We start from the raw sequence: 27,841 nt of genomic DNA, 5'->3' as shown, positions 1-27,841 counted from the left end.
GCCACTGCTGTGTTAAAAGAAAGAGGGAAAGAAAGCGTTCTCCCTTATCTTTGAAGAAATCAAAAGCATCTTCTCTTCACTGGCCTTATTTTCCATGAGCTTGTCCATCTGGTTCAGAGTTGCCAAAACAGAGTGAGAAAAGGGCAGCAAATAAATGTCAGAGAGGCAGCCAATCTGCATAAATCTCCAACTCCTTCCAGAGAAACTCCTTCCTGGCCTGCTGGGCCTTCCAATTTTGTGACATGAGCCAACAGGCATTGGAACAATGTGGAAATCAAAAGACCTATTTTGCACAAATCCAAACCCTTAAAAGCAGTTTCTCCCAAACCACTTTTCCACTAGATGTGCACCACTGTGCCGCTCGGCAATAAAGCAATGTTATTCCAGCAACCAAGTCCCATATGTCCTGGATACAGAATTATTTCAGGGTATTCTGAGCTGACCACAGGAAGACGCACTTAATTCTCGTTAAACTGTACTCTAGGAAAGCACTAAGGCGAATCAGCTACCAGATCTTGTTTCACTGAGTACAAAAGCAATGGGCAGATTATAAGTAAATCATACTTTATACTCGTTCAGAACTTCAGACGCGTTCAGGGCCACTAACACATCACAACAATCCTTTGAGATAGTGGAGCGTGTTATTGTCACCCCCGCTTTGGAGGAATCCAGCTCAGCACGGCTAGTGAGTTTCCCTTCATCACACAGCTAGCTAGACATTGAACTGGGACCGAAAGCAAAATCTTTTCACCAAAACACCCTTCTCAAGTCCACAGTTACATCTGGTGCAGAGCTAGATCAGCAGTCCAGCGTGCTGTGGGGTTGGTTTTGTTTCTTTGGGTGTTTTTAACCAAAATACTCAAGTGAAATAAACTTCAAGATGCTGCAGATCCAGCTTAATGAGCCACAAGAAAAGTGTTCGGACCATATCTATTTCAATGCCTCCCCAGGATGCTACAGTCATATAAATACAACCATTGATAAGCTCCATTCAAAGATAGCAATCGTGTTGGTACCGATGATAATGGTACTGCTGATGATTAACGATTATATCTTGCATTTCTCTAGGGCGTTACTCTTCTCGGAGTGTTTTTCATAGCCACTAACCGATGGAATTAAATGATTCCTTCAGATGAGAAAAGAATTTTTTTCACTTTAATTTTCAAGTGCCAAGGAATACAGCGATGTAAGTCTCTAACATGCTTGATGCCAGGCAAAGTAAAGCAATGTGAATTTTTAAAATCTAAACAGCTAGTCACTGAAGCTACCCAAGTAATAGGTTTCTTACTGCCTGTGTAACTCTCAATGAAACTAAGGGGCACTTGATACCCAAGTAAAATTTGTATTCCCAAGGGACAAATCTTTCATGATAGCATTCTCTTTTCTAGACACCTTCTCACTTGCAGCTTCTGAAATTCAGGCCCCTGTGAAAAACCCCTATCTGAAGCTTAATCTGCAAGCTGAAAACATGCAACAGGAAAGGTATTGCAACTTTACAAATAGCTGTTTTATTAAGGGGCTTTCTAGACTTAAAAGAAAGCTTTGTCCAGATGCTGGCTAAATCTCTCTCCTGTAGGTTTTCACTTTCTCTGTGTCACCAAGTCATAACCAGCAACGCAGCCGGCGTTGCATGCAACCCTTCAAGCAGACAACATTGACCTGGGATCTGATGATTATTTAGTTTAGGAAACACTGCCTAGTAGCCTCCACTGTTTATCCCCGTTAGGAATCGAAAGCACACTTGCAAGAATCTCTCACCTTCCATGAAGAAAAAAGCAGAACAAGCCGTCCTGAAATTCGTAGACTTACAAAAGCGGTAATAGCTTGACTTCTTTAAAAATGTCAGTCTACCTCTTCTGTTCTTGCTGCCACTCCTCCCAAGAACCAGCACGGTGCCCAAGCACGGCGTAAGTGTTATGTCAACTAAAGAGGCTTAAAGGGGAAGAAAATGTGATCTAAACAAACCTCCCTGAGCAGACATCCTGCTGTAGGCTTCAATGGGAAACATTTGTTATGAAGTAATAAGAATTTGCATAATTTGGGGGAAGACTTTGTTTTCAAAGTAATTCTATTTTTCACCTGCTCAGCCCTTTGCCGTGTGTGGCTTTGGTTAAGTTTTGTTGATGGAGGCCCATGTTTAACCAACTGTTTTTAATTTACAAATTAAACTTGTCAGAAGTAGAAATCCTTCCCTTGGAACTCTTCCAATATGTCAAGAATTAATTCTAATGAAAACGGCATTGCCTAAATGCAGGATGGCCAGTCACTTATTTTATTTACACAAAGTCCCTCTCAGTTTCTTTGATAAAAGCAGCTAAATCTTTTTCCTCTTTCATGTTTTGTCAGCACTTGATTCCTTTTGTCCCTTGGCTATTTGCCTAGCTGTGGACAATAAGGCAGGAAGAATAGAAGCAGATTGTTGGAATGGCCCTCAATAAACCTAATTATGACATGTTGACTGCCCTCACCATGACACAGTCAAGGGACCCAGGCTTATTCAATTACCCTTGCCAGGTTTCTCTTTCAGACCTAAAGTTATCCTTTGACTGTTTGTATTTCTGAACAGTATTCATGTTCATTGTGAAAGAAAATCCCCTGGACTTTGAGGGGTTTTTAAGTTGATGCTGTTATTGTAGCTAATTTTTATTAACTGAATGATAACATGATAAAGAAATAGACTTTTGTTATGTAATAAGAACAAATCAGTGTGTGCTTAAAAGTTACACCTCTCTTTCCTTTCTCTTCCAGCTAGCCTGGCAGGACATGTAACCTGAATTAATAAACAAAATAATTTCTTCAACCTGCATGTCCCTTTCAACATGATACTGAGTCTAGCTCCACAGAACGGGACTGTTGCTTCCATGTGATTCTTCTTAACTTAAAAAATAATAATCACGTGATTGGGGGTATTTTGGAGGGTTTTTTTTTTTTTTAACCACCAAGAAGATTCCTTGCCCTATTAACACCAGAGAACATAAGTTCATTGGTACCTTTACGCCAACAGCTATTTCTTCAGCTGTTTGAGATAGACAGGATGCACAGTATTTAATTAAATCCCTGGCTGCTGGTTGGAGGAGCCCTTTCCTCCTCCAACAGATTGTTCAGAGATCACGCCAGTGGTTCCTGCAAAGCCAGTGTATAAAAGCTGTGTGTCAAGTGAACAAAAGAGTGGAAAAATGAATGAATGCCAAAAATCAGCTACTGATCCATCCTAGCTTTTAAATCAACTAGGTCTGATAGAATTAACATTCAATTGTATTTAAAACTGCACGAAGCCTAGCAGGAAAGATTGTTTTGTAAGTTGCAGCATCTCTGGGTAATTTCTTTTTCCTTCTTTTTTTTTTTTCTGTTCAGAAACTCATTGTTCCCTTTAGGTAATTTGACAGCTCTTGGGACTATAATAGAATAAAAATTCAACCACAGTATAACAAAGTAGGTGCTGTAATTTCTTGAATTTGTTCCTCAGTTCAACTTCCTTCATTAGAAAATTCCCATCATTCTAACAAAAGCACGTCTGAATTGCCATGTGCTCTGCAAGTGAATTTGGAGTTTGGTGGGGTTTGCTTTGGTTTGGTTTCCAGGGAAATTACCTTTGTAATCTTAATGTGAGAAAGAGACGTCACAAAGGACTTATGAAATAAAATATACAGAATCCTTAGCGTTTGAAGAATGTTTGGAATAAGTACTCTCTAGAACATGTTCTGCTCTGCTGGTTCCTCTCCTGGCAAAGAGCAACAGTTTCAATTTCTCCAGATTCTAAAGGGATATTTTTAATCTCAAACATCCAAACTGAATTGTACAACAAAGTCTTTAAGTATTATTAATATAAATACTTTTAGTGGAATGTATATTTACTTTATATTATAGAATGTCATTCTACAGTTTAGTTTTAGCGTTTGTTGATTTCATTTTCTTTAATTTGTATAAATTTACATTAACACTGATTTTTTAGAAACAATTACAAAACTGTTTTGTAATTGAACAATTACAAAAATAATCATAATGGTACTCTACCTATAAATAAAAAAACACTTCTTTTAATAGTAGCATGGAAAACAGTAAATGTCCTACCACTAGAAAGTTAGTGCCCTTCCAAAGTGTTCAAATTACTTTAATCAGCAAATGTAACCTCATGAATAAAGCTTTAAAAAGTCTACTTTTGCTACTCTATAGTGGAAATGTTATTAAAATATCCAAGATGTCTCACTATTTTAACCTGAAGCATATGTATTTTTGCATTCCCTAAAATATTTTAATGTTTTTATATAGTTAAACAGAAAAACAACTCTTCTTCAAATCTCAACTAGCACTTCCCTAAGAAAACATGAAAAAAAAATAAGCAAAGGAAATCAAATACTCAGATCGACTACTGCTCACCACCCCAAACTTGGCAAAGCGTTATAAATGCCTGCCATTTTAAAAGTTATACTGTTATCTTGCTATTCAAACTATATTAAACAAATGAATGCCATAACTCTCACAAATTCGACTTCTTCATACCTGTTGGAACCCAATTCATGTGGAGTGTAAGTCAGACGTCTGCTTATGGATACGGAAAGGGAGTCAATAACTTAAATTGTTTTGATTTGTGTGGAGTTACTCAACAAAAATTCTAATGTTGACCAAAAGTAGCTGAGATCAGATTTCTTCTTTAATCTATAGGTCAAGTAGTGACTTTCTCAATCTTATCAAATAAAAATTTTAATTTGCCATTCAAAGTTCAAAATTGCAATACATTTGATCTGAGTACAGGATAATCACTAAAAAAAATAGAAACAAACTCTTTCATATGGTAAACAGTAGTACTTATTATTCTGAATGTATAAAGGGGTATAGTTTCTCTTCCTGATGTTCTCATTTTATAATGTTCTGCTTCTATTTTTAAAGATTGGTAGATATTTTTTCAGAATTTGCTTACAAAATCTGTTTGTTTAAGATAAAGAAAACTACAACAAAATTTAAGCCACAGATATCAGATACATAAGAAAAATTATGCATGCATATATTAGATTGGGTATTTTAGATGCTCTAAAAATTCCTCAAACAAAAAATGACTTTTCACAATACATTTTACATTGTTAATTTTATCATTTAGTCTTTGTAATTAAGGACTGTAGCATTTGAACCATTCTCTATTCTCAGAATATATATTAAAAACTTGATATGTAGTAGATGTTGACTTCTGAAATAATTTTCCACCACAAAACTAAATAAGCGAGGGGAAAACTTTATTAAAATCTTCCCTTGTTAGGCTACGACATCTTGCTTTGAGTTGTTTCCAATGTAACGAAAAATATTTCTTACATTCTCCTCAAGTTTCTAAAATTCTTCATAAAAAAGTCCTTGAAAAAACAATAAAAGTTTTCAGATTTGAAAATATCTCCCATTTAATCTTTACAAGTTTTCTCACAAACTCTGTTTTGAGTGGAAATTTTTGATTGATTCAAATATGATTTTTTTTTATTTGTAAGTGTATATTGCATGTATTTTAACTCAGAGGCAAAAAAAAAGCAAATCTTGTTTATCCAATTGGGTTTCTGAGAACTACTAGTGAGGGAGCTAATTTAAGTTTAAGATATGACAGCAGAATCCGATTAAGTGAATGCACCATTGTCTGATTCTCCCTCTCCTCAAGCCCAGACAGTTCCTAGCTTTGACTTCATCAGTTGCCAGAAATCTCGTGTGTTCCTCTCTGGGCACAGGAAAAAATGTCTAGGCACAGATGATTTGAAAGAAGGAATGTTACCGTCCTGCTCAAGCAACTCCAACTTAAGGAGAAGTTCTCTAACCAATACCCCCAGGCCTTTCCAGCCTCATCTGGAAGCCACAGCTATGACAAGAGGTACAAAAAAGCATGCATTTCCCCTGTGTGGATGGGGAAAAGCCAGGGTGCCTAACTGTTCAATGGCGCAGCAAGTCCCCACCCTCACTCTTCCGGCACCTAAGGGCATCCTTCCCCCCAGAGATAAGACAAGTAGGAGTTGCTCACCTCCTGAGACATCGAGGGGCCACCAGGGGCCTCTCCATTCCTGCCCCGATTCCCCAACTGCCTGGAGGCCCCACTGTTTCCTCAAACAGCTGCCTGGGGCTTCCCAATGTCTTGGGACTTGGACTTGGGAGCTGCCACAACCTGCCAGAGCTGGGAGAGACTATTGCCTTCACCTGGCCAACGCTTCCATTTTTCAAAGGAAGAGAGAATGAGGTCCGGAGAGGGAAAGCAACCTGGTCACAATGATAGTTTCAGAGACCTACAAGAAACATCTAAAAATTGCCTAATACAACCTTTACAGCTGAGGCGACCAAGGCCCCCCAGAATTAGGGTCTTACCCACCTGCCTGTAACCAGTGAGTGGATGGAGGTTCCTCAGCTTCTCGTGAGGAGTTGGTCCATGATCCCTCTAAGGGGCTCCTTGCAAGGACTGAGGGTCACGTGAGTAAATTCTCAGCAGCTCTGGATTGCCAGACCCAGACTTTGGCTCCATAAGTAAACAAGATAAGGCATAAGAAATGAGGAGGTATCCTAGAAACTCTAAAGTCCAAGATACAAGTGGAGGGTAACTGAGTATCAGTATTATTATTATTATTATATCCTTATGCTCTCACACACAGCTGTGCCAGGCCCATACTCCATGCACAGGGAGCCCATGTGTCTTATCTACCTTCCCCACCCTAAACTGAATGAGGACAAGGGTAGATGCATTTTTGTGGGACCTGAAGCTTTTATCGTTTAGGGGTCCCCTGGAAGGGATACACACAGGTGAGGGGCCCTGGAACTGAAGGCTCCTCAGCTCTATGGTAAACCCACCTCTGCCCAGGACTCCTCTTTCATCCTCCACTTGAGAGGACCTGGGGGAGATGTGGGCTGTTTCTAGATGCTTGTATCTACTGTCATTACCTAATACTTACAAAACATCCATCAAGTCTAACTGCCAACTATGGGGGCTCAGCAGGAATTCAAGATCATGAGAGTCCACAAACACAGTGGGCTGTTTCTGAACCCCATATATCACAGGTGGGATAAATGCCAGCTGTCCCTCTGGGACCCTCGTGGCTTACATTCTCCAAAGCAATGTGTTTCTGAGGCTCTCCAGGACCCTAGCGCTGGGAGTCCAGGAGCCTCTGGCCTTCCAGAAGCTCTCCTAGCCAGTAGACCCATCATGGATGCCCCTTGGGCCCTACTCTTTCTGAAGAGGAGGACCTCACTTCTTCTGACTTCTGACAATGGTCCAGGCACCATTAGAAGCATGAATATTCAGATCAGATATCTGCTCCTTAGGATCAGAGGCAAGATGGGCCCCAAAGTGCCCTCCCTGTCTATGGCTCTAAGCCAGAACAGACGCTGTATGTCCTTCCTCTGGCCCTGCTTTTTGCCAAGAAACCCAAAGGACACAAGCCAAGTCCCTTCCCTGGCATCCAGGAAGTGTGGAAAATCCACCTACAGGAGAAATGCTCTTGGTGCCCACCTGCCTCTGCCTCCCCCAGATAGCTCAATGGGGTACCACGCCCTGGGAGGCCGTGCTCACCAACAAAGAGCTTCCTCATAGCAGAGCTAGTCCTGCCCATTCACAGCGAAGTTGGGATCTGCTGGAGTACGATTTGAGGGGCAACAGAAACCTATACCTTGCCCCAACCAAAAAGCTTTCCTACATGGGTACCTGGAATTCTGCCATTGGGGAGTCATTCCTCCGTGCCAGGCAATTGCTCCCAGGGCCCTTTTGGAAACTGCGTCCTTAGGAAGGGCAATTGGTCGAGTCAATGTGAATGAGGTAGAGCTCGGTGGAAGCAATGGTATGTGTGTGTGGAGCTGGAGTGCACAAGGGGAGGGTAAGCCAGGTAGAAGCAGGACAGGGGTTGGGGAGACAGGAAAGAAGAGAGAACAGCAGCTGAGACTGCCCTCTTTTCACCCAAGGTCAGCCCATAGAGTCCTTTGTGAAAAGAAAGTGAGAGAAACATTTTCACAGGGTTTGGGAACGGAAGATTGGGGGCAGGGAGATGATCAAACATCCCTGTACAAAACCCAAACTTGTTCCGGTAACATCATTTCCTATAAACTACTACAGTCTGAGTGACCGTCTCCTAAAGTTTTTCCAAAAGGATTTTCCAAGTACCAGAAATATCAATGTGAAAGATAATCATTGTCTTCCCTAATGAATTTAATTTGAGCTTTCAATTTTAAAAATAAATAAGTAAAAAGGATTCATTTCAGGGGAAAAATCATTACTTTAAACAAGTAACATTAAATTATAGTAATTCAGTAAAACGATGAAAGTTCGCCAGCCAGCAAAGATTCAGACCAAATTCGGGTCTCTATGTCATTTGTATTTTGTAGTAAGGAGAGTGTTGCTCTCCTTATCTGCCCCAGGTATGTGCTAGTACTCCACCGGGAAGGCAAGCCTGTATAGTGGCCATTGGTTTCAATTTGTCTAAAAAGGACAAACCACTTGACACAAAGCTGTGCCAGGGAATGAGTACTTGACCTACACAAGATCTGTTTGTCTCCACACCCACTTCTTGAGCCTCTGATGAAAACGAGATGAGGTGGCCTTCCCAGACCCCAGCTGGCTTTGTACTCAGGACGCCCCGAGAAACCCTAGCTGACACTTTCCACAGGCAGGAAGAAGACAGACAGAAGTTGAGGCCCAAAAAGTTCACTGACAAAAGCCTGGAAGCTAATTCAAAACAAGCCAGGCCTTGAGTTTGCACCCTGGCCTTCTACCTGGAGCTGATTCCCTGTAGAATGGGGGACATTCCACTACCCAGGCACCCCTCTTGCCCCTGCACTCTTAAGCCAGGCTCCTTGTAGTTTCTAACCTGTTGCTAAATGGGAATTCAGTGCTCCGTTTGCCTTCTTCTTTCAGACAAAAATTCAGCAGTATTCAGAGCTTGGCAGGGCCAGTGACCACAAGCAGACATTGGCTTCTGGGAAGAAGCTACAGAAGTTGCCTTTCTACTGCCCTCTGATAAAAGTGTCTTGCATGCGTACAAGTGCCGGATGTGTCCCATCTGCGTAAAAGTCAAGCAAATCGACCACCTGGAAAGTTTCCACCCTGGAGAGCTTCCCAAATCATATTCTGCCCTGGCATATTGCAGGTTCCCTGGATGCTCTGTGAGGAGACCCAATTTATTCGCTCGACCTCCTGAAATGGACTCCCAGCCCCCTTTAGAAACGGTCTGAGAGGATTTTATGTCTTAAAAATTTCCAACATATAACCAATAATTCCAGACACTGAGATCCCATTCACTTGGGAATCATACAATGGAAAGTTGAAGTGTTTCCCCAGATGAATTCATGGGTCTCTCTTTATTTTAAAAAGTTACAAATCTAAAAATCAGAAGAGAAGGGGCAGCTCTCCCACTGGAACCCCTGCTCCCTGACGCTGAGCCAGTTCCCCAGAGAACGCCTCAGCCTGCTTCCTCCTTCACCTGTGTGATGAGAACAATGTGAGGATGTGTTGAGAATCTAAAGAGTGGTTGTTCTGCTGATGTGGACCTGAAAACCACTGATTTTATGTGGTCGAAATTTCTGTTGAGCACCTCACAGCAACCTGACAAATCACAATTTTCCTCATTGGGATTAATCCTCCCAAGACCCTCCTTCCTACGTGGAGAGCTGCATACTTTTGCAGGTAGTAATCAGATGTCACAAATTATGGGCCTGATTCAATCCAAATTATGCACAGAGCCAGGAGAGGGGGAAAAAAAGCTGCTTTTCATTCTTCTCAGCTCTTTGCAGATGCTCTAAATGCCAGGCCTGTTTACATCCCCACTGACTCCTCTGGAGTTCCGTAAGGCAGTCAGAGGGGAAACAGAAAGAGAACCAGGGTTCCCAGCTGGCTATTTCTATCGAAGCACAGACAAAAGTTCTAGCATTAGGAAAACACACCTTACTGCCTTGTGTCTGGCTGAATAGTGCTACATGCCATGGGGCTGGCTGCAGGAACAGTCAAGAAAGAAGACTTGTTTTTGTTTTCCTGTTATTTTGAAAAAAAAGAATCAAGATTTTGATTTTCAAAAATAAATCCCTAGCCCCTAACTTGTTCTCCTGTTTCCAAAAGGCCCAGTCCTAAGAAGGAATGACTTGAAATACTGACTTTAAAATATGTATTGGTGGGCTGCCCTGGTGGCGCAGTGGTTGAGAGTCCGCCTGCCCATGCAGGGGACACGGGTTCGTGCCCCGGTCCAGGAAGATCCCACATGCCGCGGAGCGGCTGGGCCCGTGAGCCATGGCCGCTGAGCCTGCGCGTCTGGAGCCTTGCTCCCCAACGGAAGAGGCCACAACACTGAGAGGCCCGCGTACCGCAAAAAAAATATGTGTGTGTGTGTGTGTGTGTGTGTGTGTGTGTGTGTGTATTGGTGTTCACATCTCCAGTTTTCTCAGGAGGCTTTGGAGAGTGTTGTTTTCTCATATAGTTGGAGCCCAGTTCTTTCTGGTTCATTCCACAGACTTGAACTTCCAGCTTAGGACTTGAACTTCCAGCTTACACAGCAGCATCAACAACTGAATTCCTGAGTACCAGATACACGGGAAAATGGGCTGAAATGATTTGAGGGAGGCAAGCTATGTGCAAAGACATAAAAAGTCTTCTGTGCCTAGAAGGGAATGGATACATACCCCTTAAAAGTTCATAAAATCAAAAACTAACCTTTACCAAACTCAAGAAACCCCTAGAGAATCAGGCCAGCACTTTTCAAATATTAGAAATACAAGACCATGTTCTATTAGACATAATCTGCTTTCTTACTAGTTCAAACCTAATTTGGTAACCCTGAAAGACAATTTCTCTTTTGTAACTAAACAATCAGAATAAGTTGTCTCTGAATTGTTCTAAAAACTATCCATAATTTTTCCAGCACAGAAAGAAAAATAAGAATGCTTAACATAAGTGTACCATTTTTGATGGAGGCGAAGTGAAATAAATAGTAGATAAGAAAAAGAGAATAAAAAGGGGAACCAATAAGTCAAAGCAAAAAGCTTTCCTTGAATTTAGAGAACGTTACATTTGGAGAAATATCAAAATATTGGAGGAATTTCCTAAGCAGAAATTTCAAAACCTATGCTCCTACCTATGTACAGTGGTAGAAGGAAGTGTCTGTTTTTTTCTTGTACAAGTGGCCACAGGCAAACACACACACACTCCATGTTTAGTGAGCATTCCTTCACCATTTGTTCTCAATGCAGAACCCAAATTCCACCAAAGCTATCAAAATCACAAATGCCGTTCCCTTTGTCTCTACCACAGAGGAATTATTTTACAAATAAAGTCACACATGTGCCAAATGGTGCTGTTGGATTGGAAACACTCTAAATGCTGTTAAGTAAATCATCACTTGCCAATAGGATGGAATACTATGCAGCTATATAAACAGGCTGAGGAGACCCTCAGTCTGATGAGGAGTGATTGCAGAGATATATTCTAAGGTGGAAAAAAAAAAAGCAAAGCGCAGAACAGTTTCTACAGTGGGCTACCATTTGTGCAAACAAAGAGGAGAGAATATTTTTAAGAGAGAAATACAATTGCTTGTTTATGCAGACTCTCTAGAAAGACAGCCAAGATACTGAGGGTCCTGAGTGGGAAGAAGACTTGTCACTGTACGCTCTTTTCTATATTTTGAATTATGCCCAGAGTGTAGGTTTTACCTGGTCAAAAATAAATACGATTTAAAAATACAATCTGACAACACATGTATTTTTCACTAGAGGGGGTGGACAGGAGGGCAATCCTCGGAATAAAAGAACGCTTTCGTTTTTTAGGCTAAGAGTTGGCCCCCATAATCCAGGAGTCCCCTTGCCTCTAAAAGCCTTCAGGGGGCTAGCACAGTCCAGAAGGAAGGCCCAGGGCTCACCAGCGAATTTTTATCAATTCACTGGGGGTCGACCGGCCAAGGAGCCGGGCTGCCCGCTGAGACGCCTAAGCCGTGACAGCTGCGTAAACTGGCGGTGCCCCAGCCTGACCTATTTCAGAGACAGGTCAGCCCAGTGCATGCAGGGATAAGAAAACAACCTTCCTTCTCTCCAGTGGCTGCACTCCAGCAGGGGAACCACAGGGCAGGAGCTCTCCAGCCCCCCGCGAGTCTTACAAGCCAGGCTACTTTTTTTTTACCCTCGCATTGCACCCTACTCATACAGAAGTCCCAAGCTTTGGGGGCTGGATAGAGAGGGAACCTGAATAGAGAGGTCATTGAAATGTATCCTCCAGCTTAACAAACGCTATTTTGGAAAGTTTCCTTAATATTTCTGAACTCCAATTTTAAAGGAGAGGGATTAAGAAGAATCATGCAGAAAGAAAGAAGAATGCACACGATATCACGTGCGGAGCCATAAAGACATTTAAGAACAAGGAAGCAGGCTGGAGAAGGGACGCAATGAGAAATTACACAAACACAATTCCACAAAATGAAGGATTGCACCAGGATTTCAGGAATAAGAACGCATGTGCGAGATCCATTTTCAAAAAGCAACTTATTTGTCAGTCCAGTGGAGGAAAAAAATCTTGTGCAAATACACAAACAAAACAAAGTTTGATTTGGAAGAGTTTTAAACAGCCAAGTTAGTCTAAGAGAGAAAAGTAAACTACAGAACGGGAGAAAAAGTAATTAAGAAATATCTTTTGACATCTCGGCAAATGGTTTTCAAATTTTATTATTTTTCAAACTATTAAATCAATATAGTCTATTACATTAAAGAGTTTCTTATCAACTCAATTTTCTGGAATCAGTGAAAGTGAATTTTTTGGTGTGTGCATGTATGTGTGTTGGTCTTCATTGTTGCTCCTAAGCCTGAATTAAGCTTTTATTTGCCCTTGGGCAGAGCCCATCTGCCAGTAGGCTAGTCACTTTCTGCATGTTCAGAGGGCTTTTTTCCACACAAGATTTTGAGTTTTCCTGTGAGATAGGTGTAACTTGCACATAACTTGCATCTTCTCATTTTATTCTCATATCACCCTGGGAAATTGGTATAATGTGCTCCCATCTTACCAGACATCAGCACTCAAGGGGCTCACACCCAAAATGTGCTGTTCTCAATTTTAGAGCAAAATCAGTGATGCAAGACAGACTACTTTTACCTTGGGTGCTATGCTCTTACAAGGCAAGCAAAGACATGAAAAAGGACTTTGGGGTGTGTTTAAGTCAGACGAGAAACATTCATTTGTACTAGTGAACTTCAGTCAGGAAACCAGCCAAGTGGGGATTCATAAAGAAGGAACCTGTTGCTTTTCTTATAATAAAATGAATTGGACCAATTAATTTTCTTTAGTTCAGGTTAAGCTCAACCATGGTAATTGGGAGACACCACACACACACACACCCTGTGGCCAAGATTTTCTTAATCTTGATAATATGTTTGAATACTGGAAGAATTTTAAAATATGTGTTTGAAGACAGACTCTATGAGTCTATAATTGTTTAAAAACAAGATTTTTTTCAAAAAGAAGATAGACCCTATAAAGGAAACAAAAATGATGTTAATACCCCCAGACAATGCCTAAGTAAGTTAACGCCTATATTAGGGTTTGCCAAAAAAAAAAAAAAAGATAAAAGATAAGAGGGGTATAGTGGCTGTACTCTTAGTTTATCTGTGTACCTATAAAAATCACAAGCCTACAAATGTAGGCTTTCTGTTAAAAATGTAAATTTGTATGTGACCATACAAGTATTGACTATGAAAGTATACAAAAACCAACTCCATGTTGCTAGATAAATTGCACACAGCCATGAACTTTCCTTTCTTAGCTATTCTACCCTAACTTACGTATTGTTTGCATGTAATGACATAAAGCCAAGTACATTTAATTCTGTAGTTGTTTCCAGAAATATGCCTACCATCTGATTATAAATTTTTTTAAATTTACATGTAAGCCTCCTTAAAACTATACTATTTGAATTCTCAATATGATCCTGGAAATTTTTAATGCTGAAAAATCAGTGGTATTTCCTCTCCCTCAATCCTATGTTAGTCAGCCAAGAAGAGTCTCCCATCCTTGTCACAAAGCATTTTGATCAGATATTTTAAAATAGAATCCAATGGAATCGGATCCAGAATGAGTGGGAAATTGCTCCTCGAATCAAGAGTTTATATTAATATGCTACTGTAGGTACAGTAAAGCTGGCCAAATAAAAATACATAAAAATCAAATCACTAAATGGGTTTAAGGAGACAAATATATGGCTAGTTTGTTATTGCCTGTCATGAGTTCTAGTTTGTATTACTGGGGAAGATTCATTTCCCAATCACTGCAGTAAGAAGGCGGACATAAAAACTCAGACTACTTACTTTGATTGAGTTGCTTCACTGCAAAGAGAAGGGGTTCTTTGTTGTTTGGGATTTTTTCAACTTAAAACCCTGCCGCTAAAATTTAAATGCTACGAACTTTGTTATATGCAATGTGCAAGGTAAAACTCTTTCTCAGGATTTTTTTTTCCAGGAGAAATGTGCACCAAATCAAATTTGAAATGTTACACCATTGTTCTTTATTAAAATACAACTACTTCTTTAAAGAAAAGTGGCCATTTCCAGGGCAGAAATTATCTGTTAGTCTCTTCTCAGTTTTTATCAGGAAGGAAGGAAAACAGACATTGAAGATATGAATTCATAAGGCCTTTTACTGCTCAAGTGTCTTCAACAACTATTTTCCATGGTTTTCATAGCTCCCTTTGACAACGGTGAAGCTTCTAACTCATCTCTCTTAAATAAACGTTTTATAACGTTAACGGCCATTTCGATAACTGCTCATTTTCCAGTTACAAACTGGAAAGTACATATATTCTATTCCTTTGAGACCATCACAGAAATGCGGGGGAAGCTTTCTAAAAGGAGAGACGTCCCGATTCCAGCAAAAGTTCAACACCGTTGGAGCTCAGCATTTGTCCCAACACTGCAAGATAGAGCTGAAAGCTGAGCTGTGCCACTCTCTACCCAAGACTGGCATGAACGGGGCGAGAAAATCTTTCCCAACGGAGCAGAGGATGGTCCTCTGTTCTCACTTTGGTGTGCATCTTCCAAGAGAGTGGCAACTTCTGAAACTCCTTTTCACTTTCTCTGATCACAGTTCCCCACTGAGGCAGCCAGTGCTTTTTTTTTTTTTAACAATAATATCAAATATTTATTTTTTCCAGGCTTATTGAGATATAATTGACATAGCCCGTTATTGAGTCAGTAATTCTGCCCTGGTATTGACATCAGACCCCACTCAGAGTATGACTCTGCTGTCCCCCTGGCAGTATATGAATACATAGCCTGATATCTAAGGGGGGAAAGTCACTTTAACTCCACATGTAAATGAAACATGAAATATACATATACATGGAAAATGCAGCAAAGAACTCTCTAGCACTGTATCTGGACCCAGGGCAAGGTAGTCATAATAGATCTGCACTGACTCACACTTCCAGCTTAATCTGTTTCAGGCAGTTGTCCCACACTGCAATGACTGGGACTATTTCAAAGGACATTTGAGCACAGATAGATTATTAACTAATTGGGAGATTATAATACAAAATGTTAGAAAATACCCACTAATGATTCTGACTCTGTATGTCAAGATTCATCTTGTTCAAGAGTGAATAAGGGGACTTGCCTGGTGGCGCGGGGGTTAAGAATCCTCCTGCCAATGCAGGGGACACGGGTTCAAACCCTGGTCCGGGAAGATCCCACATGCCGCGGAGCAACTAAGCCCGTGCGCCACAACTACTGAGCCTGCGCTCTAGAGCCCGCGAGCCACAACTACTGAGCCCACGTGCCGCAACTACTGAAGCCCGCGTGCCTAGAGTCCGTGCTCTGCAACAAGAGAAGCCACGGCAGTGAGAAGCCCGCGCACCGCGACGAAGAGTAGCCCCCGCTCGCCGCAACTAGAGAAAGCCCGTGCACAGCAGAGAAGACCCAACGGAGCCAAAAATAAATATATAAAATAAATAAATTTATATAAAAAAGAGTGAATATGAGTAAAATAAAATAAATGAAATAAAAATAAAATCCTAAGCACAGTTATTTAGTAGTGAAATGAACACAGAGAAAGGGATTCAGAAAATCCCGCACACAGGCAGATCTATGATGCTCAGTTGAATATTCAAAACTGAATCTGGCATAAATTTCACAACCTCAGAGTGACTTGTTGGAATTTGCAAATTAAGCACAGAGATGGTATTTCCAAAAGAGTCTTTAGCTCTCATAATAAAAGAAAAATCTATCCAAATATATTGAACTCTTAAACAAAACAAAACAAAAAAAGCCTAACAGTTCATCAAAAAATCAACAGCCAAAAAAGTCATAAAATTTTTCAAAGAAATATTTTTCCTAGCATTCAACAGCAGTGCTGAATATGAACTGGTAAGCTGTGCTGTTACCTCAAATTCTCATGACTCTAGAAAGTGTAACCTACAGGAGAAATAAATCCTTGTGTGTGTGTGTGTGTGTGTGTGTGTGTGTGTGTGTGCGCGCAACTGGGTATAGTTTACTGCCAACATAACTCATAGTGACCGACTTATAAATAAACTTTAACTATACACACAAACACATATCTGCTCCTACATTGTAGGAGGTTTAAAAATATACATGGGACTCATCTAACGATCCATAAACACAAACATTGTGAAAACATATGCAGAGAAATGCAGTCAATCTAACTCCCAGTTTCCTGTGTATTTAATTGTTCTCCAGCTAGTTTTACACAAAACTCTGACATCTTGCCTTTACGTCATTCCAGCTTGGCAGGTAACTTCAGTAAAACTTCCATATTTAGAAATTCAGTGACATTCAGGATCTTAGCTTCCATGCCTCTCGTCACCTCCCCCAAACGAGAACTTATTTGATGATAAGTTCACCATCTTAGCCTAAGTTCTAAACAACAAATCACCATAGGATAATTAAAAACACCCCATGAATCTCTTCTCTGCAAACTTAGGACACGTAACTGGTTTCGGTTCCTATTTCTTAAAGAGAATTCAGTCAATCCTCCTTAGAGGTTTCAGAGGAAAAGAAGGATTTTCCAAGACAGATAAGTTGAAATGATCCCGCTTTGATCTCAGTGGTTAAGAATCCCTCACAATGGAAGATGGCCACTGAGAGGCCGGGATGCCGGCCTTTTAATGCGTAACAATGGTATCAACAAACAGCTACTTAATCAATATTTGGCCAGAGCTGCTGAAAACTTCCTTTTCAGATTTTAATTCCTAGTTGTAAAACAACCCCAGAGCAGCCAGTGAGATAAGGCATTAAACTGACTGCTTAATTGCCTTTTACTGTCTTGTTAGTTATATATGTACATTCTTAATGGTTCTTTAATCTTTATTTACCCACATAAATAAGTTACCTGCTATAGGACTCCACCGAACTGAACCAACCTTCTCTGCCCCAGCCCTGGCCAAACTCTCTCACCGTTTATTGCTGCTGTTGAGGCTTTTAATATTCATTGGCTACTTATTTACGTACAATGTGAGCATATAACCTCATAGTTAGGAAGGACTTTTTTTCCCCTTAAAATATATGTATTCATGAATGTTGAACCTGAGTTCGGTGGCAACGCTCGTATTCACCTGATTAATTTCCGCATATTCCACTCCCTGAACTGACGCGCACTTGCTGGTTCCACCTCACCGCGCCGATGGCTTTTACTGCACAGCCCTGGGGACTCTTAAATGACCCTTCAGTAATTATTACCCACGTGAAGCCCCTACGTCCCCGCTCCGGTGCTATCAACAAGCAAATCAAACTTCAAAATAAACATACAATTTCAAGCATTAGTTAGAAAATCTGCATGTTTTCAATAAGGCTAGAAAGTGAGCCCACAGCAGTCAACCAAACAGAACAAACCCTCGAAAAATAAAACCACGATCCGAACTCGGGTCTTTCCTTTCAAATCGGGCCAACAGGAAAGTCGTTACCGTTATCTCCTTGAAAAGAACACAGCGAGGTGTTTTAATTTAATTCAAGTTTTGATATTTCCAATACATTTCTAAACGGGTGATATTTCCTTGTTGAGTATTGTAAGGGCTTCAGATAACATGAAATTTACCCCAAAGACCAGAGACGACATTGGGGTCAAATTCGTGATTCTGACAAATGGACTCGGAGAGTGGGCCGTCCACTTTAATAAAGGTTCCGATGCCACAAACCTAAGATCTTATAGCCCGTGATTTTAATCTGTGGGAAAGTTCCTCCCTCCCCCGCCCCCGCCTGTTCCCCGCCCGCCCCCGCCCCCCCCCCCGCCCTTTGCCTCGCGCCAAAACGTCCTTCCCTGCTAACTTGAAGGCTGGGGGGGTCCGGGGGGGAGGGCGGGTGAGGGAAGAAACGGCCTTCCGCTCCCCTCGATGTCAGTAGCACTCCAGTTAATGATAAAATGTTCTTTTCATGATTCCACTGGAAACGAAATAGTTCCAGGACTTTTAAAACTTCTGTAGGTTTTTAATTGCTTTATCTTATGTCCCGCTGAAAAGTTGATGTCGTCCTCGTTAATTTTAGAAAAGCTCCTAAGTTTACAAACTCAAGCAAAACTTTTGTCACCTTTACTTTCTCAAATTAAAAAAAGAAAAAAAGTACTGTTTTTCAAAAACATCAAATTGAAAGGGAGCGTTAAAAAAAAAAAAAAAGGAGGGTAAGCTCCAACCTACCTATGCTTGGGGTCTCTTGGCTCAATCATTGAAATTGTTGCAAAGCTCCCACGCTCACTGGTGATTCTTAAAAGGGGTAAAGTCCTATGAAAGTGTATCTCCAGCCCCAATCAAAACATCAATTTGGCAATCTGGCCTCTCTCCCCCTGCACTCCCGAGCTGCCACTTCAAAGCCGCAGCAACAAGTCAGTAATTGTAACTTTGCATCTAAATATTTAAGCGAGAGTCTTGCAGTCGCGTGTCCATTTACAGTCCTCATCTGTGCTCTAATTCCATTACGGCACAAAGCAAAAATGTTTCCCAAAACTCACAAACAGGAAAAGCGTCACCCTGCTGCTGCTGCCGCTGGAGGAGGAGTTGATGAAGGAGCAGTTTCTATTGATTAGTCACTGCTTTTGTGTTAAGGGCTTTCTTTAAAATAAGAAAAAAAATGGGGGAGGTTGCAGAAATTTCACTAATGTGAGCCTCAGGCAAGGAAGGGGGAAAAAAGAGGAGAAGAAGAGGGCGGGGGAGGCGGGCTGTGTCTAGATGAAAGTGAGAAGGACATAAAGGAGGCAATTGAGTCGGCTGCAGCCCGGCGAGCTAAGCTTCGAGCCGGCCAGAGCTCAGGGGAGGGGGCGGCGCGGCGCTTTGGCGCAGGGCGCAGGAGTGGGGGCCGGCCCATTGTGGCGGCGCCCGCGGGCCAGCTCCGCAGCGCCGGGGGAGGAACAGAGACGCCTATTGAGTGGCCGCAGCGCGGGCAGTGCCCACAGCCCCAGTTGCTGCGACCGGGGCTAGGTTCCTACCGCTGCGCCTGCTCGACTCTTGGGGAGAGGAATGGTGTGTGGGGAGGGGGGTGGGGGTGTGGGGAGATGAGGAGGGTGCTGGGGGATGTTCCTGGCTGCCCTACCCTCTCCTTCCACCCTGGCAAAAGAGCTGGAAGCAAAGATCCAGAAGTGGCGCACAGCGTCTATTGCGCGCCTAGGGCGCACGGGCCTGAGCGCCCCGCGTCGACCCGAAGCGCTGCTCTTGCACTGGGCAAGGGACACGGCAAAGTTGGGAAGGTGAAAGAGGCCATCCAGAAGAAAGGACAAGACCCTGGAGAGAAAAACGAGGGCCGTTCTGACCTCTTTCAGGGTACCTCTTTCCCTGTGTCCCAGTCTCTGACAAGTAGAGAGAGGTACTCGGGAAAGCCAGTCTCAGAAACATCCGGCAGGCCGGAAAGGAAGCTGGAACCTCCAGAGAGAGCGAGCCGCCCTGATCATGACACCTACACGTCCCTCCTCAGCCGGGCTCCTCCTGCCCGGCCTGGGAGCTCAGAGCCGTTTATCAACATTCAGTCTATTTTCCAAGCGGGGCAGCCTGGGACTTTTGCAGCCCAAAGGATAGAGGGAATTTTATTTTATTTTTTTGAGGTTTCTAAACTTCCCTTCAAACTCCACTCCACTCTGTCCTTTCTCTGGGCCCCTCTTGTCCTCCAGGGCTCATCTGGAAAGGGAGCTAGAGGCACTGAAGTGACTGGCACTGCATCTTCCCTGACAACCCCAAATTAAATTAGACTTCAGCCCCCGAGGTGTGTGTATGTGTGTGTTTTCAACGGTTCAGCCCCCTCTGGGGAGAATACTCTGATTTTGAAAATGGTAGGAATTGCCCTTGAATGGCAGCGGGCCCAGCTAGACGGCCCAAAAGACTAGAAACATTTTGTAGGTGAAATGGCCACTTTCTCCACGCTGGAAAGTCCATAAAACTTCCTGGCGCAGCAGCTATTGGGGCTCATTGAATAATTCATCCCTCATTGCAAGCCCATAATGTCTATTCTCGGGCCTTTGTGGGGCTGTTTTCTCTTCTTTTCTCCTTGAATTATAAAAAGGTTGCCTTCCTTTGTTCACATCAAGCTGCTGCGGGCCGGAGCTTTGTCTGGGCCGAGCTAAAGTGTGAGTTTCAATGGACTCTCCAGGCTTTGTCTCCCAAGTTCATCTCCAAGTGTAGATTGTGTAGAGAAGGCCTTCTTTGTAAAAGCTGGAAAAGTTGTACAAATGTTTGACCAGCTCATTTGGGGCGTTTTGTCTCCTGGGCCTCGGTTGCCGGTGCTGCGAGGGAGCTGTCGAGCTGCGGAGCGGACGCCACCAGCAACAAGTAGCAAAGCCTTGCCACCCTTCACCCCCCCTTCCCAAGCCTCTCCTACCCTCTGGGCTCATTGCCCCGCTGCCTGCAGGGGCCCGTTAGGTCTGGGGTTGGCTGGTTTCTCGCCTTCCTCCCTCCCCAGCACCTCCGTGATGCATCTAGACCTGGAATAAGAGCTGCGGTCTCTTCTCAGAGACCAGGGCAGAAACGCACCCCTCCAAAAGGAAGGGCTTAAACTGAGTCCATGTGAGGCCCCTGCTTTAGAAGGAGGGCAGCAACAGCACACGTATCTCCCCTGCCCAACCTGCCGTGGGTTTTGGTGTCTTTTCTTGATTGTCTGTGTATGCCGGGGCATCTAGGCACCTGTTTTATCGCTGAAATCTGTGGTTCGGATACATAACATTGAAATCTGGGTCCCTTCGAGGTTGTGTACAGAGTTTGCATTGATTTGTAAAGCTGCCGCTCCGGAGGGCCAGCGGTCCGCCCCGGAGTTGAGCAATGGAGGTAAAAGAAGCGACCACTTTCCTGGCCCACAGTCCTACCCTGGATGCCACCGGCTGAGGGCTCAGACCCAGCCGGTCGAAGTGGGTGATCGCTCCAAGCCCACCTGGAGAGCCGCCTGCCCTTCTAGGGCAGCTCAAAAGTCAACTCAGCCCAACGAAGTCCCGGCCCCGGGCGAGGGAAGGCCACGCATGGGGGAGGGGGGCACCTGGTAACTCCCGGCCCTTTGCGCTTTGGAGGAGGTGCAACCATCCCCAAGGCCAAAAAGTGCTGAGACGCAAAACGGCTGAGACTCTCCTGCTGCCGTGAACCCTTCCAGGTTCAACTCCTACGGGGTTGGCTTTCTTCTGTGGGAGTGGGCGTACCTTTAGAGTCTGAAGACAACCCGCCGGCTGCACTTATGACTCCGCGGGGGAGATTCCCTCTTGAGGCTGACAGATCGCAGCCAACAAGAAGACAATGGTCCGCACCCCTGGGCGGAGAAAGGGTGCCAGCACTGCGAGCCCAAGAACCCAGACCCCCTCGGTTTGTAACCCAGAGCTTAGGCTTGTTTTACTCCCCAGACACGCACAGCTCAAACCCTACCGCATTTGAAAACCGATTTAAAACAAACAAAAAAACAGCCAACTTACAGATATACATTTATAAGGCAATCAGTGTGGTGGGACCCCACTGCCTTAAAGAGTTTTGAGTCTCTCTCTCTCTTGTCCTCGTTCCCGTCCCTCTCCCTCTCTCCCTCTCTGCGCCCCCCTCCTCTGATGTGGAAACCCCTTTGGAGACCCGGGCCTTTCCTAAGGGCGGAAAAAGTTCCTTTAACCTCCGGAGGCTCACGGACTGCCCCCTGCCTCACAACAGCTCAGAGACGCCCAGTCCCGTACCCCAGAGGGCAGCTGGGTGGCCCCGCACCCAGACTGCAATTTGCAGTTCTGCCTTCCGTGGGGCTGCGAGTGGTGTGGAGGAAAGGTTTAAAAATAGAAGAAAAAAAAAGAAAAAAGATTTTTGTGTTCACTGTAAGTGCGTCTCTGGTCTTTCACTTGAACGCTCTTACCCGGGTGCAGGGGATATGAGCGAGAAGGGGCCTTGACACGAGCGGGGCCGCGCCGCCCTCAGGACCCCAACGTCAGAGCGCGGAGTCCGGGGAGGCGCCGGCCCCCAGGGCGCCGCCCAGCGCGCCGCTGCTTACCTCGTTCGCTCAGGATGCCGTCGATGCTGTGTTTCGCCTTCTTCTCACTCTCCTCCGCCTCCTTCCTTTCCAGGTCGGCCTCCTCCTCCTCGCCTTTCCCGAATTTACTCCTCAGGATGCGGCTGATGGAACTCACTGGGGGCGGAAGGAGGAAGGGGGCGCTTACGACTGAGACGTGCAGGGCCGCGCTGCAAGGGGCCCCCCGGCCCCCAGTCGGGGTATGGGTGGGGGGGCCTAGAAGGCCTGCCCTAAACAGCTTGCTTCTGCCTCCTCCAGCGTCTTTGGGCATCCTCGTCCTTCTACACCCCCTCTCACCCTCCCACTCATACCCCCCATCGCATAATCGGCCTCTAGGAACAGCGAGCCGGGAGCCTGGAAAGCTCGCACCTCCAGGTTAGGGCCGGAACCGCGGTCTCGGTCTGCTCTCCTCAGTAGGAAGTTTCCCTCCCTAGACTCCACAGACGGGTCTCTAGATCTCCAATCTAAGAGATTTCTCCCGCCAGCCACACTGCACCGCCTCAACCTGAAGGCATTGCGCCCCGCGGTTCGCGGTAAAGGCAGGAAGAACCAGAGCGGACCCGTCCCCTGCAATTCAATGTTTTTCTTTTTTCTTTTCTTTCTTTCTTTTTTTTTTTTTTTTTGAGGCCATAAAGGGTTTAAATTTCAACTGCAGGATCGTTTCCTATTGTAAAAGTCAAAAGAAAATGCACTCTCTCCCATTTATTTTTTCCAGATTCCAGTCTGGTAAACAAATCCATGCTCCGAAATATCTCGTTCTCGCAGGGGGGAAAAGGGAGTTTCCTTTTAATTAAAAACAAACCCGCGCGCCCTCGCCCTCGCCTGCACTCGCCCCTCTTCTCCCTCCGCCTCCCCCTGGCCGCCGGGGGCACCGGATGGGCCCTGGGACTCTCGGGAAAAAATCCCGGCCGTTGCCGAAGCCTCCCCTCCTTGGCGCGCACGGTGAAGTCTCGGTTGGCGCGGCCCCATCTCCCTTCGGTTAGGATTACCAAAACATTTGTTTCTCTTTAAAAGGGAACATCAATATTAATAAACGCTTGGCCTCCGCCTCGCGTTTCCTGCCCTGCCTCTTCGACAGAAATCCTCTTTGGGGAGCCCTCAGCGGCGGTCTCTCAACCCCAGGACAAGCAGCTCATCACTCCCTCCATAAAACGCCAAAAACGTCTAGCTCGTAAATATTTCAGAGCCCTGGGAGGGGCCGTCTTCCGATCGCCCAGATCGATCATTGGGGTGATGATGGTTCAGATGGCCTGCCCGGATAATAGCGACTGACGCCTCGCCCCAGGAAGACGTTAATGAGCCTGGTACCTGAGGGTACGGTGTTTCGGTCACAGACCGCGTCCTTGAGTAATTTGTCTCGAATTTCCCAGCTGAACATGCCTGGGTTCTCTCTTTTGTATTCCTCAATTTTCTTCTCCACGTCAGGCGTTGTCACCTGCTTTAAGAGAACAGGCAGGCAGGCGTTGGTACCCAGTCCTCTGGGCCAGACGTGGCGACCGCACCGCCTCGGGCCTGGAGGGACGCTCCTTCTTGCGCCCCCTGGGAAGGTCCCTCTGCTTAGCAAAAGGACCCTTGCTCTCTGAGGCTGTGTACTTTAGAAAGGGGCAGAGAGGAAACCATCCCACCCGGAAGCAGCCTGTGTACTCTTCTCCCCAGCTCAGCCCCTCAATCGGCTTAAAATAAGAAGAGGTATGACATATGGGAAGGGGTGTACTTTCTGATCCATGGAAATAAAGAAAGGCAACCCCTTACACTGAATCAACACGAAAACGAAACTAAAAAAGGAATGCTTGAAAGAGTAGCAGAAAACTCAAGTTAGATCTGCGACTTGGGCCTTTCCAAAGGAGCACAAGATTTTAGCTAAGGTGAAGACCAAAATGAAATCCAAAAGGTGAGTAGCCAGGTTTTTTAAAAATTAGAGAGGATAGCAAATATGGATAATTTTAGAGACTGACTCTTTTTTTCCCAATAAAAAGAGTTTCCAGAGATTCTTAGAGAGGTTGCAAAGGGGGCTGGCATGGCAGGAGGAGAGGCGGTTGTCTGGAAGTCTTCAGTTTACCAGAACCCTCCTTTGGGTTTTGCCCTGTGGCAACTAGAAAATTATATTGGATTTTCCCCACATCCAGAAGAAAAGGCAGACCGTATACAATCCCCTCCCACTCGGCCGTAGCCAGTGTGATTCTCTTTCCTTTTTTAAGGAGAACCAAAATAATTTGAGGATAGCACCAAAGTACCTTTTAAAAGCCAAGTCATTGGCTCATTACAAAGAAAACAAATCACCCTGGCTTTTGACTCCTTGAAGACAATTTGGACTGGAGGCGACTGGGGATGGGAGCTGGGAGAGAAACCATTAAAAGCCAAAAGTGGCTCCTTGGATTAGTTTTGGAAAAGGCAGTGCAGTGGCTGGGAGCTGGGACGATACTTGGGGAATAAACCAGCAACAGGTGGGCACATACAGCTTGCACACTTTGGGTGTTTGCCTATTAAAATAATTTGATGGGGATTCCAGGACTCTGAGGCATAAAAAACAAATGCCTTATCACCTTTGCAGAAAGGCTGGAGTTTTTCCTTAGCATTCATCAAGGAGCGCCAGCTAAGACAGCACTCTAGCCACTTCCCTTCAACCCCTAATACACACACACACACACACACACGCACACGCACACGCACACACGCACACACCCCTTCTCAGATTTGGAAAAACTCCTCAGAAAGCCCCAGATGGCAGTCCTTGCCCCCTGCCCATTCTTCCCTAACTCGGGACACTGCAGGCAGGAGGCCTCCAGGGCCAGGACCACGCGCTCACCTTGGGCTTGCTGCCACCGATGGCGCCGGGACGGATGGAGCCCGTCTCCTGATATCTGCACAGGATCTTAGAGACGCAGCCGTGGGACACACGCAGCTGGCGGGAGATGACACAGGGCCGGATGCCGTGGTGGGCCATCTCCACGATCTTGTGACGGATGTGGTTGGGTAGTGGCCTGCCGTTGATAAATACACCGCCAAGTTGGTTGACCCGGCCCTGGCCGAGGGGGGTGGACACTGAGAGCAGAAGGCGAAGAGAGAGACACACAGAACGTCACTTCGGGAGACCAGAGAGCAGCCCAAAAGATGAACCCACCTAATTTCTCACTTCTCTGGCCCATCGCCATGTTACAGCCTCAACACTGAAACTGCTCCATTCAGGCTCCCAGCCCCAGACCCTGTTTCAACTACACTTGTTCAAATTATTAAGCAATTCAGGGGTACATAATCTTGTGTGAAGGGAACAACCAGGGCAAACTAACTCGCTCCAGTGAAACTGTCTTCCCTTTGGGCCCAGGAAAGGGGACAACTTGTGGGGGGAGACTCGGAGGCTGGAGCAGCCTCCTGACAGAAAGGTGTTCACCCAGGCCTTCTCGAAGTCACACGAAACCCTATCTAACTGAGGCAGCTTTCTTTCTAAGGCACTTGGAGAAGCTGACAGCCCTTCAGGTTTCTGGCTAAGAGGGCCGCAGCCAAAGGTCAAAGCGGGTCCTGAAAGCAAGCCGCAGGTGTCAGTGCGTGTCACCTGTTACACCTCGGGACAGAGGTGACAGACGGGTCTGCTCGCAGGTCCCCTCGCCTCCGCTGGTGCCCTGGATATTACATCCTACTCTGGACTGAGGGCCAAGGCTAGGCGCCACCCGGTCAGCATCCCGGCTCGGGCGCCTCAACCTCGCAAATTGCCTAGAAAGTTTCGGGCTTGCAAATCCTCTTGCCTCCCTGGGATTCCAGAACCTTCAGGCTAACTGAAAGGCAGTTCCCCAAACAGGTTGTGGAAACTTCGAGATGCCGCTGGAGATGAATGGAATTCTAATTAATAAATCAATTAATACTAAATTTTCCAAACTTTGCCGCGGCAAGAAATTCCTTCCGGAATTAACAAAAGTTTAGCAAACACGGGAGCAGCCGGGACAGTTTTGAGATGCCTTCGGGTGGACAAAATGCTGAGAAGTCGCTTTCTGGTGCTCAGAAGCCGGCTGATCCTCTCCCCACCACGGCATTTCCAAAACAACAGAGGAAAGCGCAACGGCCCAGGAGCAGGCCGGACGGCCAAGCTCCGCGAGGACTTGAGAGAAGGGCGCTTCGTTTGCCCAGAGAAAATCGAGTCGGGGTCTCGCCCGACTGTTCCCTCCTGGGGCGGGGGTACCCCGGGAATGGGCTCCTGGACGCGCCTGTGGAGACCCGGGGCTGGGCGGAGCAGCCCCGCCGCGGCCCCGGGGTTTTGGGCGGCCCTGAGGCCCTTTCTTACCTTCCAGCGGGAACCCGCTGCGCGGGTAGTTCTGCCCCGGGCCCGGCCGCATCATCCTGGGCACAGCTCCGGCCAGTGTGGTCATCCTGGGGACAGCGCCGCTTGGAAATTATATCCAGGTGAAGGCGAAATAGAAGGACGAGAGAGGCGCTGGTGACCCTCGGCAACTCCCCCGAACGTGGAGAGCCCCTCCCCAAAAAGACTGGAGCGAGAGGAGGGACACGGGGAGGGGGTTGCTCGCTCCTAGTCCAAAGAGAGGCTCGAGGTGGAACCGGGGAAAGGGGCGGGCAAGGAGGGCCCAGAGTCCAGGATCCCGAGCCCAGGGCCGAAAAGTTTGGTGCGAAGCTGGGCGAGCGGCCCCGCGGCTGGGAGCGCTGGGGAGGGGGCTCTGAGCGCCGCGACGAGCCGAGGGGAGGGCCGGGGGCGGTGCGCGGCCGGCCTGAGTCTCCTCCCGTCGTGACACCGAGTGCGGGGATCCGGGCTCGGGAGCATTTATTAGTTCTTTCACCCAAAGCTTGGTCAGGAGCCCTGAGCTGCGATTGGCCGACGGGGAGACCGTCCCGGGTGGCGGAGACACGCGCTGATTGGGCGACAGCGGCCACTTTCTCTTCCCATCCCCGGCGGCGCCGAAGCCTCGGCAGGCCCGGAGAGGAACCTGCGCTGCGCCTCTTCCCCGGGAAGAGAAGGGTACACCCACGGAAACAGGGAGAGAGAGTCCCTGCTGAGACTGGAGAGGGGTCCGCGTCTGTCTGTCATTCTATGTGTGTCTCTCTCCTTGACTTTCTATTTCTCCGTCTCCTTATCTCTCGGTGTGTGTCTTTCTCTGTCTCTGACTCTTCCTCTCATTCTATCTCTCTGTGTGTCTCTATGTCTCTGTTCTTCTCCCTGCGGCTCTGCCTTGCGCCCACTTTTCTTGGCTTCCTTGCCAATGAAGGGGGTGCAATTACAATAAGAAGGCGTTGGAGCCCCCAGACATCTTTAGTCTTCCTTCCTCTGGTCCATGCCCCTTGGCATAGGCTTATAATGAGGGTCTTCCCTATGGGGTTCCTCTCAGGAAGAGTCCAGAGGGTGCTGATAAGTTCTTTTGTCTTCACAGTCTGGGGGCAGGGATAGTGTGAAGCTTAGGCAGTGGCTGGAGGCCCCAGTACTGGTTGGTTGAAG

At 45.7% G+C, this 27,841-nt stretch overlaps 1 protein-coding gene across 3 annotated transcripts in view; it reads right to left on the bottom strand.

Moving 5' to 3' along the window:
* Positions 1-27,128, bottom strand: part of PAX3 (paired box 3) — a 96,042-nt gene extending 68,914 nt beyond the window's left edge. The window contains exons 1-4 of one of the 3 annotated variants that reach the window (XM_060151265.1): positions 26,681-27,128; positions 25,214-25,449; positions 23,716-23,845; positions 22,390-22,557 (exon numbers count right to left, since the gene is read on the bottom strand). In XM_060151265.1, the coding sequence (XP_060007248.1) occupies positions 22,390-22,557; positions 23,716-23,845; positions 25,214-25,449; positions 26,681-26,765 (619 nt within the window). In that variant the 5' untranslated portion in view covers positions 26,766-27,128. The remainder of the gene's footprint in view (positions 1-22,389; positions 22,558-23,715; positions 23,846-25,213; positions 25,450-26,680) is intronic. The other 2 variants (XM_060151266.1, XM_060151267.1) reach the window with 2 other exon arrangements.
* Between the last annotated feature and the right edge of the window lie 713 nt (positions 27,129-27,841).

The sequence above is a fragment of the Lagenorhynchus albirostris genome, chromosome 6, assembly GCF_949774975.1.
Source record: "Lagenorhynchus albirostris chromosome 6, mLagAlb1.1, whole genome shotgun sequence".
Lineage (NCBI taxonomy): Eukaryota > Metazoa > Chordata > Mammalia > Artiodactyla > Delphinidae > Lagenorhynchus > Lagenorhynchus albirostris.
This window is presented reverse-complemented; position numbering and strand designations above follow the sequence as displayed.